The 19,950-nt window shown below is 36.4% G+C and overlaps 1 protein-coding gene across 1 annotated transcript; it reads right to left on the bottom strand.

Moving 5' to 3' along the window:
• Positions 1-463: 463 nt before the first annotated feature.
• On the bottom strand, positions 464-19,397 carry LOC130237109 (nidogen-1-like). The gene is made up of 5 exons (XM_056467914.1): positions 19,136-19,397; positions 5,251-5,414; positions 5,110-5,215; positions 2,271-2,506; positions 464-752 (listed from the first exon to the last, which is right to left on the bottom strand). Exons 1-5 carry the CDS (start codon positions 19,322-19,324, stop codon positions 464-466), a joined length of 984 nt encoding a protein of 327 aa, XP_056323889.1. The 5' UTR covers positions 19,325-19,397.
• Positions 19,398-19,950: the final 553 nt, after the last annotated feature.

The following is a 19,950-nucleotide window of genomic DNA, read 5'->3' as shown; positions in this document are numbered from 1 at the left end:
GTGCGCGCGTTTTCATCTGACGCTACAATATGGCGCCCAACATTATCAAGAGCATGTTACCCGACGCAAGCTTATCGTCACACTGTTTATCATTCATCATTTTTATTATGAATTTAGATTTTAAAACTACATAAAAGTAAACTTAAACGTTTATTGGCCTATAAATGTACTCAGTGCTCCTGATGTTGTGTGATTTTCAGCTCCAATATTTAACGTAATCTCACTGAACATTAGTGACTTGTTACTAAACGTTATAAATAAACTTAAGTTTCCTGTCTACTCAAAAAAATACTGTGTTTAAGAGTATTATACTGAGGTATTACAACTTAATAAATGCTTCAGCATGCATTGGTGAACTGAATACTAAATACTACAGTTTTACTACAGTAGCATGAACTGTGGTGTATTGTAGTATATACCCTATATAGTTTTAAATCTACAATATGGGTAATTTGTTTAGTTGTTACCATATAATCACCACAAGGACGGGACGTGAGCGTTTCATACGGCGCTTCAGACGTCTGCTGATCCTCATAATGGGATGTCCACAGTTCAGGAGCAGGATGTCCACCACTGGGAGATGCTTGTGGTGTGTTGTAATGGAAACGGACGGTTCAGGAGCAGGTGTGTCAATCACCGTGACCTCCGTGACCTCTGTGACCTCTTTCACCTGACCGGGTTTGATGTCGGTGAATCCCGGAGACATGCCGATCTCGTAAACCCAAATGCCAGGCTGACCCGAGTTGGTCTCCCTTTAAAGAGTTAAAGAGAGTTGCAGCTCATTAATATGCAAAAGATTAGTTCACTTAGAGACAGTAGCTGTGTCCCAATATTTCTACTTATGCCATGTCTTAATATGTCTATACCATCACCTAAAATATTTTATAAACTAAACAGCGTCCCATTCATTCCTTTTCCTTCAGCTTAGTCCCTTATTTATCAGAGGTCTCCCTGTGTTCGCGTGGGTTTCCTCCGGGTGCTCCGGTTTCCCCCACAAGTTCAAAGACATGGACTACAGGTGAATTGGGTAGGCTAAAATGTCCGTAGTGTATGTGTGTGAATGAGTGTTTGGATGTTTCCCAGTGATGGGTTGCAGCTGGAAAAACATCTGCTGCGTAAAACATATGCTGGATAAGTTGGCGGTTCATTCCACTATGGCGACCCCAGATTAATAAAGGGACTAAGCCGAAAAGAAAATGAATGAATGAATGAATAATCACGCTAATGATAATTTATTCATGTATTGTGCAACCCTATTGAGCACAACAAAAGTGCACTATATGGAGAAAAATCCTGCATGTTTTCCTCAAAACCCTTCATTTTGGACTGAGGAAAGAAATCAACATCTTGAATAAATTATAATTTCCATAATAAATATATACAATCATCAGCCACTTTATTAGGTACACCTGTCCAACTGCTCATTAACACAAATGTCTCATCAGCCAATCACATGGCAGCAGCTCACTGCATGTAGACTCGGTCAAGACGATCAGCTGCAGTTCAAAGCAAGCATCAGAATGGGGAAGAAAGGGGATTTAAGTGACTCTCATGATTGTTAGAACAGGAAACTGAGGCTACAATTCACACAGGCTCACCAAAACTGGACAATAGAAGATTGGAGAAACGTTGCCTGGTCTGATGAGTCTCCATTTCTGCTGACACATTCAGATGCTCGGCTCAGAATTTGGCCTCAACAACATGAAAGCGAGGATCCATCCTGCCTTGTATCAGCGGTTCAGGCTGCTGGTGGTGGTGTAATGGTGTGGGGGAGATTTTCTTTGGGTCCATTAGTACCAATTGAGCATGGTGTCAACACCACAGCCTACCTGAGTATTGTTGCTGACCATGTCCATCCCTTTATGAGCACAGTGTCTCCATCTTCTGATGGCTACTTCCAGCAGGATAACGCACCATGTCATAAAGCGCCAATCATCTCAGATTGGTTTGATGAACATGACAAAGAGTTCACTGTACTCAAATGGCCTCCACAGTCACCAGATATCAATGCAATAGAGCACCTTTGGGATGTGGTGGAACGGGAGATTGGCATCATGGATGAGCAGCCGACAAATCTGCAGCAACTGCGTGATGCTATCATGTCAATATGGAGCAAAATCTCTGAGGAATATTTCCAGTAGCTTGTTGAATCTCTGACATGAAGGATTAAGGCAGTTCTGAAGGCAAAAGGGGGGTCCAACCCGGTACTAGTGAGGTGTACCTAATAAAGTGGCCGGTGAGTGTATATAAAACATTAGCTGTGCACTTACAGAGCGAGAGCGTCGACGGCCTCCTCGTTGTCTTCTGTGATGCGATAGTAATTTCCTTGTGTTTTTGACCACACAAACCATCCGGTGACCAAACCTTCATTAAAGCCGACCAGAACAGGCTGATCTTCATCTGCTATGAGTGTGGAGCCGAACTGCATCCCCTCCTCTGGATACAGCAGGATAGCGTAAGACTTTAACTCCATGTTGGCTATAACCAGCTGAAAAGTATTTCTTTGCTGTTGAGAGAAAATCAAATGCTGCATTATGCATACTGCTTGCAAAATCTTACCAAATTGCATCTCGTTATCAATTGCAAAACTAACACTGCACACTGTTAATATTAGAAGACAGAAAGCTTGTACATTATTGCATATTGCAAGTTGAATTATTGCATGTCGCCTCAAACAAGTAGCACGTTTTGTGTATTGTAATAAAAATGTTGCATATCATCACATATTGCAGGAAGCACAGCACATACTGCATTTCACAAGACAAAAATATAGCATACTTTTGTAAATCACAAGGAAAAACACTGCATGCTGTAAGAATAACAAGGCATATTATTGCATATTGCAAATGAGAATACACACTATTACATATTAAATACCAAAGCATTGTGGAACATTGCAAGTAGAGCTGCATGATATTAGAAAAATCTAACATTGCGATATTGTTTTATTTTGCGATATATATAGTACAATATGAATATAATTGTCTTAAATCTCTATTTGGAAACGACTTATAATGTTGCAATGAGAGTGCATCTTTATAAAATCTAATAAACAATCTATAAACTATTTGGGCTCCTCCAACACGTTTTTGTTGTGGTCGGTGCTATTTGCAGTGCATTTCTATATTTGCATGTGTTTTGAGTATTTTCATGCATAACTATCTAGAAATAAAATCAAGAAAAAGATGCAATTGAAATAATCGTTTTATCGTTTCCCGAGTTTAACAGTATTCAAGTAGAGGAACTAAATGATAAAAATAAAAATAATTCAGTAAAACTAATCGTAGTTAAGGTCACAAATGGTACAATTTATTATACCCGAATGCTTTTAAAGTCATTATCCAATCACAGGCATCAAAAACACATGCAAATGATCAATTATAATACAAACTCAACATCATGCATACCCTGAGATCTGACTACTGTGAATGATCAAATGATATCAATGCTGAAACCATATATTGTGCACCCCTAATTGCAAGAAATAAATGTTGTATATCAGAAGAAATATGTTTTATTTTATTGCATATAAAAACGGCATATTACAAAAACCATGTAGCATATACTTGCATAACTTTAAGAACAATTTAAGAACAAATTGCACATCTTTATTTATATTGCAAGAAAATTCTTGCATATAATTTTATAATGCTAAATGTTACTGCAATTAGCAAGAAAAATGTGTGGCATATTTTTGTATATTGCAGGAAAACACTGAATATTGTTGTATATTACAAAAACTAAATGCATACAGTCTAACAAATCTTAGCACATTATTGTATTTTGCCAGACAAATGTTGCATATTATAAGAAATGCTGCATATATTTGTATACAGTAAGAAATATTGCTGTTGCAATTGCATTGCAAAATGTTTACCTGCTTATGTAAATGCTTACTTCACTGCAAGACAAACCTTAGCACATTATTGCATATAAAAAATGCATAATATAGCATATTGTAAGACAAAAATGTTGCATATTATTGCATATTATAACATAAAAATGTTGTTACGTTGCCAAAACAGTTGCTTACTGCAAAAAAAAACACTAATTATAAAAAGAAAAGCATTATTTTGTATAAGAAGAAAAAAATGCAGCATATTTTATATACTGTAAAAAATAACATTATAGCATTTGCAAGAAAATAAATATAGCATCTTTTATAATCACAAAAAAAGATGTTGCATATTGTAAGAATAAACAATGCAAAATTAAGTGAGTGTTATCTGAAAACAGGCCAAATAATCTTCCAATGGGGTGACCAAAACAGTTGAATCTGTCATCTGCACATCAATAACTGTCTGGTTTAGCTCAGCTACTAAATACGACCTCCAAAGACTACGTCGAATAGTTCGGACTGCTGAGCGAATCACTGGTACAACCCTTCCTACTCCCCAAGAACTGTACTTATCCAGAGCGAGCAGAAGGGCTGCCAAAATCACTCTGGACCCCTCACACCCAGCACACTGCCTCTTTGAACTGTTACCTTCTGGTCGACGCTTCAGAGCACTGCGCACCAGAACAGCCCGACACAGAAACAGTTTCTTCCCTCAGGCAATCCATCTCATGAACACTTGATGATAATAATTGTGGAACCAACATCACTACTGCTATACACTTTTATACACATATACACTTATTTAACACACTTTACATGCCAATTTGCACATAACAGCTGCACATATAACGTTGTATATAGTAATAAACACGTACATACACTTGTCAATCTGTATATTTGCATTCACTACTTACTTGTATCTTTTAAAATATATTTATTATCTGTTTTTGTCCTGTCTCTGTAATCCTGTTGCACTGCTGAAGCTCTGTCACCAAAACAAATTCATCATGTGTGTGAACATACCTGGCAATAAAGCTCTTTCTGATTCTGATTCTGATTTCATGTCAAAAGGAAAACAAGATTATTTGCTTCCCCCAATTGGCAAATTATTTAGCTGTTTTATAAGATAAACTCACTTAATATAGCAATTATTTCTTAAAACAAGACAATATGTTTTGCCTGTCTAAAACATGCTTCTTGATTTAAGAGTTTTGAGAAATTTGGACTAGAAACAAAGTGTGCAAGTGTGACTCAAAAGGCATTGCATATACCGTGAACTCTAGCTCATCTCCTCTTCCTCGTTCAGTTTGCGGCGTCACATTCTCCCAGGTTGCGATGATGACGTGAGTGGGCTCAATCTCATCTTCTGAAGGAACGCTTGTCTGATGTGTTCTGTAGGCTTTCTGGAGCACATCAGGGGGCTTTTATCCTGCCGGAAGAAGACTTTACCGTCACCGTCGCCTGTGTCCAGATCTCCTAGAAATGCTGCGATCATGCCAAACTTAGCCGGCATCTTCCCCAGGTAGTCAGACTCAGCGCTGGGTTCAGCCACAGATATGAAGCCATTGGTGCTGACCTGCAGAGAATGAAGAAAACAACATAAAGCGTAATTAAACACAGATCTAAAGCATCTGGATCTGTTTGAACACTTGTTTAACTCAATAAAAACCGCTGTGAAGTAAACCACACCATGAGTGCTATAAAGAGACCCACTCCATGATCTCCACAAACTAATCTTGTGCTTTTCAACCTAATGTTTTACATGAGGGGGCTCTATTTTGACGATCCATGCGCAAAGTCCAAAACGCAGGGCGCAAATGCATTAAGGCCGTGTCAGAATTCACTTTATTTTAAGGACTGAAAAATCCACTTTGCGGCGTGGCACATGTCTAACCAGGGTTGAGCTTATTCTCTTAATGAGTTATAGGTGTGTTTTGAGATAAACCAATCAGAGTCTCATCTCCTCTTTAAGAGTCAGTTGTGCCAGCGCTATAGCGCATTTGCTATTTACATGGCGGACTTTGTAAGTGTAAAAACTGAACACCTTCACTAGAGAGAAAACAGTTAAACAGAGCAATCTGCAGCGCGAGAATGAGAGATGAGCCTCCTCTTCGCTTTCACTCTCGTGGATAGGGAAACGTGTTGTACGCACACAGACATCCATTAGCCTGTACATATTAATTCATTTGTTAAGTGCAAAGATTTGCTTTCAAAACTATTTCTAAATTCAGTTCTAATCTCCAGCAAAGGAATAAATGAATAGTAATAATGAAGTGTGGTCAAAACACTGAGTTATATCCAAACACACATGATGTGCCCCATATGGTCTATAACCTGACAGGTGGGCAAATCTAAGCTTGTTTTAAATAAAACAAATATAATATGCATGTAATAAATAATACTGCTAATAATAATAACATCATACAAAAGCAAATTGTTTTGAATAAACTGAAAAAGCCCCCCCCCACCTGGTCTATCGAACCGTCTATTTAAGTTCCTCAAAATAGTAACGCACCAGCAATGCGCCTCAACACACCTCCTTTTTTAGATCAAGAACGCCTATAGGTTGCACATATGAGCGCAAGATGCATTTGCTATTTAAACAGCGTGGAGCACACGTCAAAATGACTCTTCACCGAGCTAAACACCTAGCAAACAGACAATAGCCATCGCGCCTTGCCCAGGTGAAAGATAGGGCCCGAGAAGTGAGAAAATCTAGAGAGTAGAGTACAGAGCTAATACCTAACCACATATGCAATGTGCCGCATGTGATGAAAAACAATAAAAATGCAATAAAAACATTGCACATCCTCGCAGCTTGCATAAAAAAAACTGCATATACTTGCATTGTGCATATTGCAGTAAAAGTTCTACATCTTTGTATATTCTTGCATATGCAGAGATATGGATATTCTCACGATTTGCAATAAAAACGTGTATTCTTGCAAAAACTGCAGTGGAAAAATTCTTGGCCATTGACATGACATTTCTTCCATAGCAGGGTTTCTGCAGGTTTCACCAACTCAAATTTAAGAGACCTTCATAAGACCATTATGAATTAAATTTCACACATGAACAGAGCAAATCGCTATGGATTTTTTCTAATGGCCAGTGGAAAATTATTTTACTTGCCCCTTTTAAAATTCAAATTTAGTTATTTCTTAGCCACATATTTTAAATTACGCATAAAAACAAGCAACTCATGATATATGCATCCTCACCAAGTAGTTATAAATATAAGGAGAACCTATTAACAATTGTTATTATAAGGAAGATAAATAAACCATATTGGTAAAAAGAGGGCGGTGGCGCAGTGGGTAGCACGATCGCCGCACAACAAGGTCGCTAGTTCGAGCCTTGGCTGGGTCAGTTGGCGTTTCTGTGTGGAGTTTGCAGGTTCTTCCCATGTTGGTGTGGGTTTTCCTCCGGGTGCTCCCAAAGTCCAAAGACATGTGCTATAGGGGAATTGGTATGCTAAAATTGACTGTAGTATGTGTGTGAATAAGTGTGTATGGATGTTTTCCAGTGATAGGTTGCGGATGGAAGGGCATCCGTTGTGTAAAAACATATGCTGGATAAGTTGGCAGTTCATTCTGCTGTGGTGACCCCTGATTAATAAACAGACTAAGCTGAAAATGAATGAATGAATGGTAAATAGAGTTAATCAATACATTGGGTAGCTTTACATGAACAAAAGAAAACGAAGACCTGTTTAAAATGAGTCCTAACAAACAATATTTCAGTGAATTTAAGAATTTTAATGGTTAAATATTGTGTTTGACATTTTAACTTAAGACCCCGCAGACACCCTGCATAACTACATTAAAATTGTTGCTTATTCTTATACTTTTTTTTTTACTTCTTGCTTATTCTGGCAATACAAAACACTTGATTTCTTTTTAATCAATACAATAGAGCATTCTTGAAAATACTCTTCAAATACTCTTAAATCTTTTATTAAAAAAATATTTTCATGCATATTGCAAACAAAACTAGCACACAAAAACGACATATATTTTATTAAAAATGTAGATTAATCAGTTACATGCATCTTATAGTAAAAATGGTACAGCATATTGTTGCATCTTGCACTAAAAGTGTTGCATAATCTTGTATAATGCAATAAAAACAGCACAGTCTTAAATATTAGAAGTAAAACTTTTAGATATTCTTGTATTTTGGAGAAAAAAAAACATTATTGCACGCATCTTGTAATAAAAAGATTGCATAACAAAAGCAGCATATCTCTTTATACTTCAAAAAAACATTTTAATTAAAATGTTGATTATTCTTGCAAACTGCAATGAAAAGTGTAGCATATTGTATATTTTAAATGCATTGCAAACATAATCACGTCTTGAAAACGATAGATTTCATGCATATTGCCAAGAAGACATACTTCTAAACAATTACGAAGTGTGAGAATGAACAGCAATGCAGCGATAAATACTCATTTAAAAATCACTCTCTGCTCCTGCGCAGAAAATGACAAAAAAAACTGCACTACTAGATGTTTTTTTCTTGTAGAAACAGACACAACATCTCACCTGACGCCTCATAAAAGCAGCAGAGATGCTGTTCTGTGATCTTTCTTTACTAATGGAGATGTTCACTGAGTGCCAACACAGTTTAAAGAGTGTGTGTTTGTGTGCATAAAAGCTTTTTCTTTAACGAGGTTCTGGCAACCGCTTAAAGTAAAAACTGCAGGGAAGCCAAAAATGTGTAAGAAAGTCTCCTTGAAGCAAGCAATGCAAACACTAACAGGACAGGAAAAAAACAAAGCACAGCAGCTCCTTTACAAAAGCCAGACCAGGATCTTCAACCTCAAAAGAATGACATTTTTACAACCAAAGTGACAAACTCCAACAGAGCATCTGCTGGCTGTTATCATCAGGAAATCAAATGCATTCTCCTTGACCTTGCAATCTTTGTAGTAATAAAAGGCTTTAATGTTGGCGATGTGCTTCAAAGCTGTTCAAACGCACAGAGTACAAAGAGAATCTCCTGTGAACCCCTGATAACTGTGCATGAGTGCTTTGAGCAGAATGAATGGATTGATGGAGGACGAGAAAAGAGGCTTTGACAGCTGAAACAAACGTTTTAAAAAGGATTAGCACACTTTTCTTGGGTCATTTGCTGCGCTCTATTGGAAGACGTCTCCTGTTTCTAGTCTAAATAATTCACTCGTCCAAATTACGCAACAGTTTCCTCTTAAGTTCCGCTAGTAGTAAGATCTTCTGGTTCATGTTACTGTTTCTACAAGCTTATAGTGATGGTTAAGTGAGTCAAAATAAAATCAACTAGAGGAATAAATCTGATCAATATGAGGTAAATCAAATGTAAAGCATTCAAATTAAAATGTCCTGATCATTTCTTGTGTTGGTGAATGTAACAGTGCGTGAATTTTATGATCAATAGATGTGAGTAAAGACCAGTTTTTACTTTGCAGCTGCTTCACACAGCATGCATGGCCTCAGGGGAGGACAGGAGATATCAAAGCCACCTGGAGGAGCTCAGACACGCTGTGAAACAACACAACCTCGACCTGAGCACCAGGACCACGGGAAACAAAGATCAAGAGAAATATATTGCAGAAACAAACAGACCGGGCCTTATTGCATTCGTCAAATTCCTGTGAGGAGGATCGACACGATCAAACCTTGATGAAAAACACACACAGCTCCTACTTTATTTATCATGCCTTTATTCAAACATATCTTTTAGTATAAATAAACTAATGTGTCTTTTTAAGCTGCTGATCTCTTAATCTTCAAATTCTTAAAAACATAATAACTTTGAAGTAGTTAAAATATTTCAGCTGGACTAAAAAGGCTCACAAATGTAAACATAATAATAACTTTGATGTAGAAATAATTCTGGACTAAAAAGGCACAGATTTACTCCATTATCTATCAGTGAGTATCCAAACTGATCATCAGGCTTAGAGAAAAGCTTTTTCCAGAAACCTTTATTTTCTCTGTTCCTCAGCGGTGAAATGCCTCCAAATATCTTAAATCTTGTGAGGAACATTATTATCTCTTAGACCATCATTGTGTAACCTTAAATATTTTAAAACTGCCTTGGGCGCATATAATATAATTTTACAGACATAGTATTGGACATACAGAGTGACCATGGTTGTTTACATAATTTTAATCGTCTGAAACACCTTTATAAAGATCTCCACTGTTTTACATTACAACATATCAGAATTGCCTTATCTTTTGGCCATATAATATCATCATCTGCATCAATTGGCATATTTTATATTCAATATATGCAAATCATACATTCATGTTCATCCATACAAGTTCATGTTTGGATTTCACAGATATAACAATACATGTCATATATAGATACAACATATAGTCTATTAAATATATAATTTCAACCATTAGAATTACAAATATGTACATATATGTTTAAATATATTAAATATATTGTCAATATATGCTCATAAATCAGATTTCCATATGCATTCCTCCATACTTGTGCAATATTACACTAAGTGAGCCATAATAGATCAAATACTCAACTTTGTCACATGTCTAAATGTTCCATTAACAAAAAACAGATATTTCTCACACTTCTGCATCAGGATTTACATCTCCACAACCCACAGCATTCCCTCCAGCACGACTCGCCAATTCAAAAAAACACTTCCCATATGTTTCACCTGTTGGACTCAAAACTCCAATCTCAAACAATCCCAAGATAAACTCAGAGTTCAGGCCTAATCCTGAACCCTAAATGAAGTTCCAGTGGGAATCAGACCTCCTCCTATACCTTTTCATTGTGTTCAGAGCAGGTAACGTGGCAACCTTTGTTAAAGATGGCCCATTGGGAATGCTAATGCTGTTAGAAATGAATGGACCACAGCAGGACAGGAGGAAGTGCTTATTTTAAGTCACCTACAGACACACCTACAGACGGGCTCTGACATATTCTGGATTTTTTTCCACCCCCACTGACATAAAACAAGAATTTGGTCATTTTTGTCTTATACATGACCATCTTTGTACCAATTGGACTCTATGGCATTACAAATTGGGAAAATAAGTGTTCGATGAAGATGAGCTTCATGAAAATATCTTATCTGTATTTTGCAATGTAGACGTCTTTAAATGTAAACAATATGCAAAGATGTTAATCAATAAAGTGCATGATAAATAAAGTTATTATTGTCTCTCAAAAAAAAAGAGTCAACTCTGAATCGCTTTAACAAGTGGTTATATTTTCGGATATTTTGCCTGCTATTAATCTACATTAACATGATTAAAATAACCCCCCCTGCCCCATAACAAACAAATAATCTGAAATGGGCTTTTCTTTTCTGACACAGAAAGACCAATCAAATTAAACTTGGCCAGCTGACCAAACAGAACAGAGTTGGTTTATTAAAGGGAGGCAACACAGGGCTCATTGTGGATATGTACCCCTGTCTACAATTTCAGAAGAGTGGGAATTCTGTAGGCCAGATATACGTATGCTGCAATTCATCTTTAAATAACGATATGGGTCAGTATGACGCCGCCGATGGCTTCTGTTCCTTTAAGCACTACTAGCATGATCGTTTACCTCCGTATGGTTTTTCCTGGTGTTACCAGTTTGCCCAGTGGCGTTGGGACGTGGGTCTGAGTTGACTGCGAGTCCAGCAAAAAAACAGTTCCAGAAAACCAGGTAAAACAAAAGCAAAAAATAAATAAATATACAACAAGCTGAAATGTGGTTAAACCACGCATCCGTGATGGCTTTCTTTTTCTAGATTGCTTTTGAAGACACTATCGTAGGGTTTAGGGAAGGGGGTGGGTATGTTGGTTAGTCAGTCAGTCAACAGGAAGCTGGCCTGGTTGGTTGAAGTGTTTATTGCGCCCTCTGGTGGATTTATGCAAGAAGAGGTCGATTTGAATCAAAAAGCTGGTGCATTTGCAAAACAAAAACCCTGCAGCAGACAGACCTCTGATTACGTATTTTACTGTCCCCAGAAAAGTAGACCTGGGTACGTATCCGCAATGAGCCTGGGTTGTAGGGAGAGGTTTAAAAAATTGCAACACCTGATTTTCCAAAATTATCCTATTTGTAGTTTGTAGCGTAGCTGTCCTTCAGTGTTAAATTCTGCAATGATGTTAATTTTAAAAAGTGCATGAAGAATAAATATATTGTCTTTTTAAAAGAAAGATTCGACTCTGATTCCTCGATCCTTGTGTCAAAATCATTCCTAACTGATTGTAATGTTAAGTGAAGTTTTCTGAGCTTAGATGCATTTAAACCTGTTACAGTGGACTCCACCACAATATTACGACATTCAGGATTGATTAGCAGATCACATTATTTATAATAAGTCCAAAATTAACCTATCAAAATGTGCAATCTGCCTGAGATGTGATCAATGAGTGTAGGTCATCTTTCACTGCTCTAATGTTATTAAATAGAGAAAAATATTTGATATTTACATTTACATTTAGTCATTTAGCAGACGCTTTTATCCAAAGCAACTTACAAATGAGGACAAGGAAGCAATTTACACAACTATAAGAGCAGCAGTGAACAAGTGCTATAGACAAGTTTCAGGTGTGTAAAGTCTAAGAAGCAAAGCATTAGTAATGTAAGGTTTTTTTGAGAGAGAGTACAGTTAGTGGTATAGCCAGAGAGGCAGTTGCATATTAGGAAGGAAAGTGGAGACTAAACAGTTGAGTTTTTAGTCGTTTCTTGAGACAGCAAGTGACTCTGCTGTTCTGATGTAGTTAGGGAGTTCATTCCACCAACTGGGCAGATTGAATGTGAGAGTATTCGGGAAAGTGATTTCTTCCCTCTTTGGGATGGAACAACGAGGCGACGTTCATTCACAGAACGCAAGTTTCTGGAGGTCACATATATCTGCAGAAGTGACAGCAGATACGAAGGAGCAAAGCCAGAGGTCACTTTGTAAGCAAACATCAGAGCTTTGAATTTGATGCGAGCAGCAACTGGCAGCCAGTGCAAACGGGTGAGTAGCGGAGTGACATGTGCTCTTTTGGGTTCATCAAAGACCACTCGTGCTGCTGCGTTCTGAGCAGCTGAAGAGGTTTTGATAGAATTAGCTGGTAGCCCGGCTATAGAGAGTTGCAATAATCCAGTTTGGAGAGAACAAGAGCTTGAACAATAAGTTGAGCTGCATGTTCAGATATGAAGGGTCGGACCTTTCTGATGTTATAGAGTATAATAATAATATTTAAGGAGTTTTTTATCGTATTCTGAAATTTTATACCTATTCTCAAAGCACCAAAATCAGCACATATTAATCTATAAGTTTATTCTAATGCTTAAAATATAAGTAGACTATTGCTGTTAGACATAAATTTTCAAGGAAAAATCAAACTTTTTAAAAAAATTATTAGGAACTTTTCTCTGACCGCATTTCTTTTTAAAGTTGCCAGCATTTTTGATGATTTCCCCTAAAGTTGACAGCCCTCATAATATTTTCGGATAAGAATATTTGACCATATTATATTTAAAATAAAGTCCCAACCCTCGCTTTCAAACAAAAAAAGTTTTTATTCTATCTATCATCTATCTGTTTATGCTCTATACCCACTTACATGTGCTGAAGCAATAAATATCTCCATACATAAAACGAATGTCAGCTAAAACGTTGTTTGTTGCATCACTGAAAATGATTGAGGTCATGTCAATGTGTTGACCTACAAAAATGCAGAGCTAAAACCTCATAATTACACAAGAATTGGGGAATATCTGCCAAAAACTCCCTGATTTTTAGAAAAAAAGCCCTTTCACATGCTGGCCACAGGCCTGACTGATGACGCTCACAAGCCTCAGGCAAAACCTCAACGATACACAGAAAGAAAAGACATCACACAGACGCATCTTGAAACACACAAAGGCACTTCTGTCCTCTGAACGACTGACAAAAGAACTTCTTGACTTGTGTTTCTGAGAGCCAGTGTTTTCTGAGCTCATTAAGCCGCTCTCAAGTCAGCAGGAGATCCAGAAGGAGGGATTGGTTCGCTATCGCGCTCAGACCATATGAGGAATGTCACTCCAACAGGATGTTCTTGGACAGCTAGTATATAAGAACCAAATGCTCCGGCTGAGCTGAATACTGCGTCATCATTGATAGTGGAGACTGAAGTTTAGGTCAGGATTATTTGCCCTCCTGTATATTTTCCCAATTTCTGCTCAACGGAAAGAAGGTTTTAATTCGACACATTTCTAATCATAATAGTTTTAATAACTGATGTATTTTCTCTTTGTCATGATGACAGTAAATATATTAGACTAGATATTCTTCAAGACACTAGTATTCAGCTTAAAGTGACATTTAAAGGCTTAACTAGGGTAATTAGGGTAAAGTTAGGGTAATTAGGCAAGTCCATTGTATAACAGTGGTTTGTTCTGGAGACAATCCAAAACTAATATTGCTTAAAGGGGCTAATAATATTGACCTTAAAATGGCTTTAAAACAATTAAAAACTGCTTTTATTCTAGCTGAAATAAAACATATAAGACTTTCTTCAGAAGAAATAATACTATAGGAAATACTGTGAGAAATTCCTCACTCTATTAAACATAATTTGGGAAATATTTGAAAAAAAATTCACAGAAAAGTGTAGAATTTTCCTTTAGCTGTATATTAGCAATCAATTCTGGTCAATGCATCCCAGTTGATAAAATCAAATAGCATAAGAAACATACCAGAGCAGGTCTTTTGGTATTTAAAGTGTCCTATATTTGCTTTGCAGTCTCCCTTCAACAGGTTAAAAAGCATTCAAGGTAAGAAAACAGTGTATTTTCATAGAATATGCTTTTAATAATTATTATTATTACATATTTATTGCCACATCAGCAACTTATGGCTATTCCGTGGCCAAATGGATATACATTAAAATATTACATGATTACATTAATAATTACATGATAAAAACAAATTCGTATTATACTAAAAAAGTTACTTAGACAATATATAAAATATAAATAGACAAAATTCACAAAACATTTATTCAAAGTTAAATATGATTTGAATATGCTTTTAATATTAGATTAATTTTGCAATCATTTTGACACGATTCCTTTGAATCAATTCAGGGATGAAAGGCTGCAAGCCCCTCCCCTTCCATAAGACAGCTCGGCTCTGATTGGTCAGCTGGCCAAGTCTTGTTTTCATTGGTTATTCGGTGGTCAGAAACAAAACGACCATTTCAGAGCATTCGTATATCATTTATTCATTCATTCATTTTCCTTCAGCTTAGTCCTTGATTAATCTGGGGTCGCCACATTGGAATGAACTGCAAACTTATCCAGCGTACGTTTTACACAACCCACAGCCCACAACCCATACACTATCACACACACACTCATACACTATGGACCATTTAGTTCATCAATTCCCCTATAGCGCATGTGTTTGGACTGTGGGGGAAACCGGAGCACCCGGAGGAAACCCACGCCAACACAGGGAGAACATGCAAACTCCACACAGAAACGCCAACTGACCCACCCGAGACTCAAACCAGCCACCTTCTTGCTGTGAGGCCACAGTGCTAACCACTGAGCCACTGTGCCACCTTTCTTAGAAAATGCTTTAAATATAAAAACAATTGTGCAATTATTTTCAATTTGTTTCAATTAATTCAGGAATGAAAGTCTGTAAGCCCCTCCCCCTTCCATAAGCCAGCTGTGCTCTGATAGGTCAGCAAGTTTGTTTTCATTGGTTATTCCGTGTCAGAAACAAAATGGTAATTTATAGAGCGCTTGTATATCATGAAAAAAAATAACAATAACTTGTTAAAGAGATTCCAAACCGACTCTTCCAAGATTTAATATCAGTATTATTGATTAATACTTTAGCAGACTGTTTACCTTTAAGGATATCTACATTACGAACTGCACATAAGCTATTTATAGAAGAAGCCCCTCCCCGTTACATAGCCAGCGCTGCTCTGATTGGTCAGTTGGCCAAGTTTGTTTTCATTGGTTATTCAGTATCATTTCTGAGCATTTATATATAGCAGTATATATTCGTGTATCACTCCATGTAAAAAATCTACACTTTTTCTTTTGTTTTAACTAAACTTGTTTTACTAATGAGATGAAAACGAATAGGCTATAGATATGTGAAGTAACGAATTGTTTCAGTGTACTGTGATGAAATGCTGGTTATATAATGTAAACAGTCATTATAACAGAGCGGAACGCAGCGCTAACTGTGTTATAACGTAAATGTAACGAAGAGAGCGTCGTGTAATAAATACTGAACTTATAATCAGTGAATATGAGGTGGGTTTCACTTTCGAAATGCAGTATAAATCCATCCCATTTTGTCGTTTTTAATTTTTTGAACACATTCAGGCGCTGCTTGTCAATTTGACAAGGCTTCTATGTTCATTCTTGCTGTCAATTGCGGAGGAAATTATCAATAAAAAGGTTTCTGACAAATCGCTGTGACAGCTGCAGGCGCTGTGTGAAGCGTGTGCACGCGAGGGGGAGTCAGATTTCAATACAACACCCGGCACTTGCATTGTCCTCCATGTGGCGTCAGTGATGGTCGTTCTTGAATGATTCGTTCATTTTGAACAAATCTTTTGTATGACTCATGGAGTGAACCATTCAGTTGCGCATGCGCACATTTGTGCAAGTGGAGCTCGCGTGCTACCTTGGAGTGGTCTGTTTCGCTCAGAATGCGCATGTGTGGCCTTGAACCATATCGATATGAACGATATTGGATCATCCCGCATCGTGTTGGGGAGTCATATCGATATATCCCAAGAACTCGATATACCGCCCTGCACTAAAAACAAGACAACATTCTTTGTTTGTCTAAGAATTTGTAGATTTTTGGTCTAGAAGTAAGTAAGAAGAGCATAGTTGCAGAGCTTAATACCACTCTTAATACTATACTGCTAAAAAAAAATAAATAAAGGCAATAAAAAATAAAATTACATTGTGTTGTTTAAGTGTTCTGAGCAGTTTATATAAATGATGGTTATTAAAAAAGGAAAAGTACAAGCATTTACTTCTAAACACACGCTGCTAATCTCTGACCACCTCCAGAACCTAAACATGTTTGACTGATGATGAGCACATTTCCACTGAAACCACATCAGTAGAGACACCTCCAGTAAATATTTACATCTCTCCCCAGTGTTTTCTATCTATGGGGGGGCTTGACTGTAGATACACAATGCTAAAAGCAAGACCAAAGAGGAGACAGGATAATTGCAGACCCTCAAGATGAGGTAGATTCATTAAAAGGAGAGAAAGTTTTTTTTTATATTATATCATTCATTCATTCATTCATTTTCCTTCAGCGCTGAAAAAAATATTCAAAGATGATTCCTTGGATTTACTCAATTTTTCTACATTAAGTGGTTGTAAAACAATTTATTTGGGCTGAATTTAAACAAACAAATTAAGTTGAACTTAGTCCCTTATATATCAGGGGTCGCCACAGCAGAATGAACCGCCAACTATTCCAGCATACGTATTAAGTATTAAGTATATGCAACCCAGTATTGAAAAACACCCATACACACTCATTCTCACACACACACACTCTTACACTACAGCCAACTTAGTTCATCAATTCACCTATAGTGCATGTGTTGGACTGTGGAGGAAACTGGAGCACCCGGAGGAAACCCACGCCAACACGGGGAGAACATGCAAACTCCACAAAGAAACGCCAACTGACCCAGCCGGGACTCAAACGAGTGACCTTCTTGCTGTGAGGCCACAGTACTAACCACTGAGCCACCGTGCCGTTAATTGCAGTAAATATTTTTGGAAATCTTGGGGATCTGAATAAGAGTGATAACTTTTAGTTTAGAATTTTACATTGTTTTGATGCTTATCTTTTAGTTTGGAGACATGACATAATATTTAGATCAATCTGTACGATTTCAATTCATTTAAAGACATTTTAATCTTTAGAGGTAATCTGCTGTACACCATAGTATTGGTGCTGCTGTATACGCTAATTATTCTCTTAAAATATTTATGCAAATAAAGCAATAATTGGGTAACACTTCATTAGTTCATGTTATTTAATGCATTTAATAACATAAGCAAACAATGAACAATACATATTTACAGCATTTACTCATGCTTGTTAATGTTAACTAATAAAAATAAAGTTGGTCATTGTTAGTCCATGTTAGGTCACAGTTCATATCCTAATGTTAACTAGCATGAATTTAGATTTGAATAATCATATTAACTATGATTAATAAATGCTGTACAACCATTGTTCAAACATTGTTCATGTTAGTAAATACATTAACTAACATTAACTAATGAAACCTTATTGTAATGTTTTGCTTTAATTTTAACTAATAAAATCCGATTTTAATGTTTTACTTAAATTACAAAAAAGAAAGAAAGAAAAAAGAAAAAAAGAAAGAAAAACTTGAACTTTGAAATGTTACTCACATTTAGTTTATGTAAGTAAATAGCCTACATTAACTTACATTAACTAATGAAATCTCATTGTAATATATTGCATAAATTTTAACTAAATAAACCTCATGTTTTGCATAAATGTTAACTAATGAAACCTTCTTGTAATGTTGTTTAAATACTTTAAAAAGAAAGAAAAAAGAAAGACTTTAACCTTGAAAAAGCTACTCACGTTCAGTTTATGTTAATATTAAATACATTAACTAATAAAATCTTATCGTAATGTTTTGCATATATTTTAACTAAATAAACCTTATAATCTTTTGCATAAATGTTAATTAATGAAACTTTATTGTAATGTTTTGCTTAAGTACCAAAGAAAGAATAAAGAAAGAAAAACTTGAACTTTGTAAAGTTGTTCACTTTATATTAGTAAATACATTAACTAATGAAACCTTATTTTAATGTTTTGCATATATTTTAACTAAATAAACTTTATTATCTTTTGCATAAATGTTAATTAATGAAACTTTATTGTAATGTTTTGCTTGTGTTGTATTGTAATGTTTTGCTTGTTTGCTTTTGTACCAAAGAAAGAAAAACTTGAACTTTGTAAAGTTGTCCACTTTATGTTAGTAAATACATTAACTATTAAACCTTATTGTAATGTTTTGCATATATTCTAACTAAATAAACCTTATGTATGTTTTGCATGAATGTCGACTAATTAAATGTGTAATGTTTTGCTTAAATACCAAAAAAGAAAGAAATACTTAAACTTTGAAAAGCTACTCACGTTTAGTTTGTTAGTAAATAAATCAACTTACATGAAGCAATGAAACTTTAATGTAATGTTTTGCTTGAATTCCAAAGAAAGAAAGACTTGAACATTGAAAAGTTACTTACGTAAACTTTATCGAATTTCCCTTTGAAGAAGTGCAGCGTTTGCTCCAGTTCGAGCTCGTGTACCGAATCCGGTCCCGAATCCAGAATCTGGTCTCCGAATTGAGTCCCATAATCAAAGAGCTGCTCGCGGGTCAAACACTGGACCGAGACCAGCAGAGCCAGCCCAACACTGCACACAAAAACTATCATTTTTATACTGTAAAACTCCACACACACGGGCTGCTACAGTCTCCCGTCAGCGGATGAGGAGCCCCGGTCTGCAGTGACGGGGATGGGGAGGATGAGGTGAGAGAACCGGAGCTCTAGAAGGCGGAGTTCATTTACATCACTGAAAGACAAAGGCTGGGGTGGGGTGCTTTTAAATACCATACTAAAATCTCTCAATTCTTCATTTACTGTGTCTTTAGTACATTCAAAAGTATGTCAGAGTAGCCCATAATGACGTTACGTAAATAGCTTAACGTGTAGGCTGATTTTTCCGGCTTTGGTCAATAAATGTCTATATATTTAAAACAAACTTATTTCACGCTGACATTATGGAGTATTGTCTGTAAATATTTTGAGGAATATAACGGATTTGGGTTTTTTTTGTAACAGACCTGTGACGTAAAACGTGCCAAAATTTACGTTTAAGAGAAGCGTTGTGAATATTGAGTTTCTTAAATAGTTTAGTTATGGAATTACAGTCTAAACTACGTGTTTTAGGATTTACTTTACTGTTAAACTATATTTTACCACTGAATAAAATATATAAACGCAACGTACTGCAAATTTCAGTATCGTCTATCAACAAACTCAACAAGTCGATGTTGAGG

The sequence above is a fragment of the Danio aesculapii genome, chromosome 11 (genome assembly GCF_903798145.1).
Source record: "Danio aesculapii chromosome 11, fDanAes4.1, whole genome shotgun sequence".
Taxonomy (NCBI): domain Eukaryota; kingdom Metazoa; phylum Chordata; class Actinopteri; order Cypriniformes; family Danionidae; genus Danio; species Danio aesculapii.
Note: the sequence above shows the minus strand (reverse complement) of the source record. Positions and strands in the feature narration are given on the sequence as shown.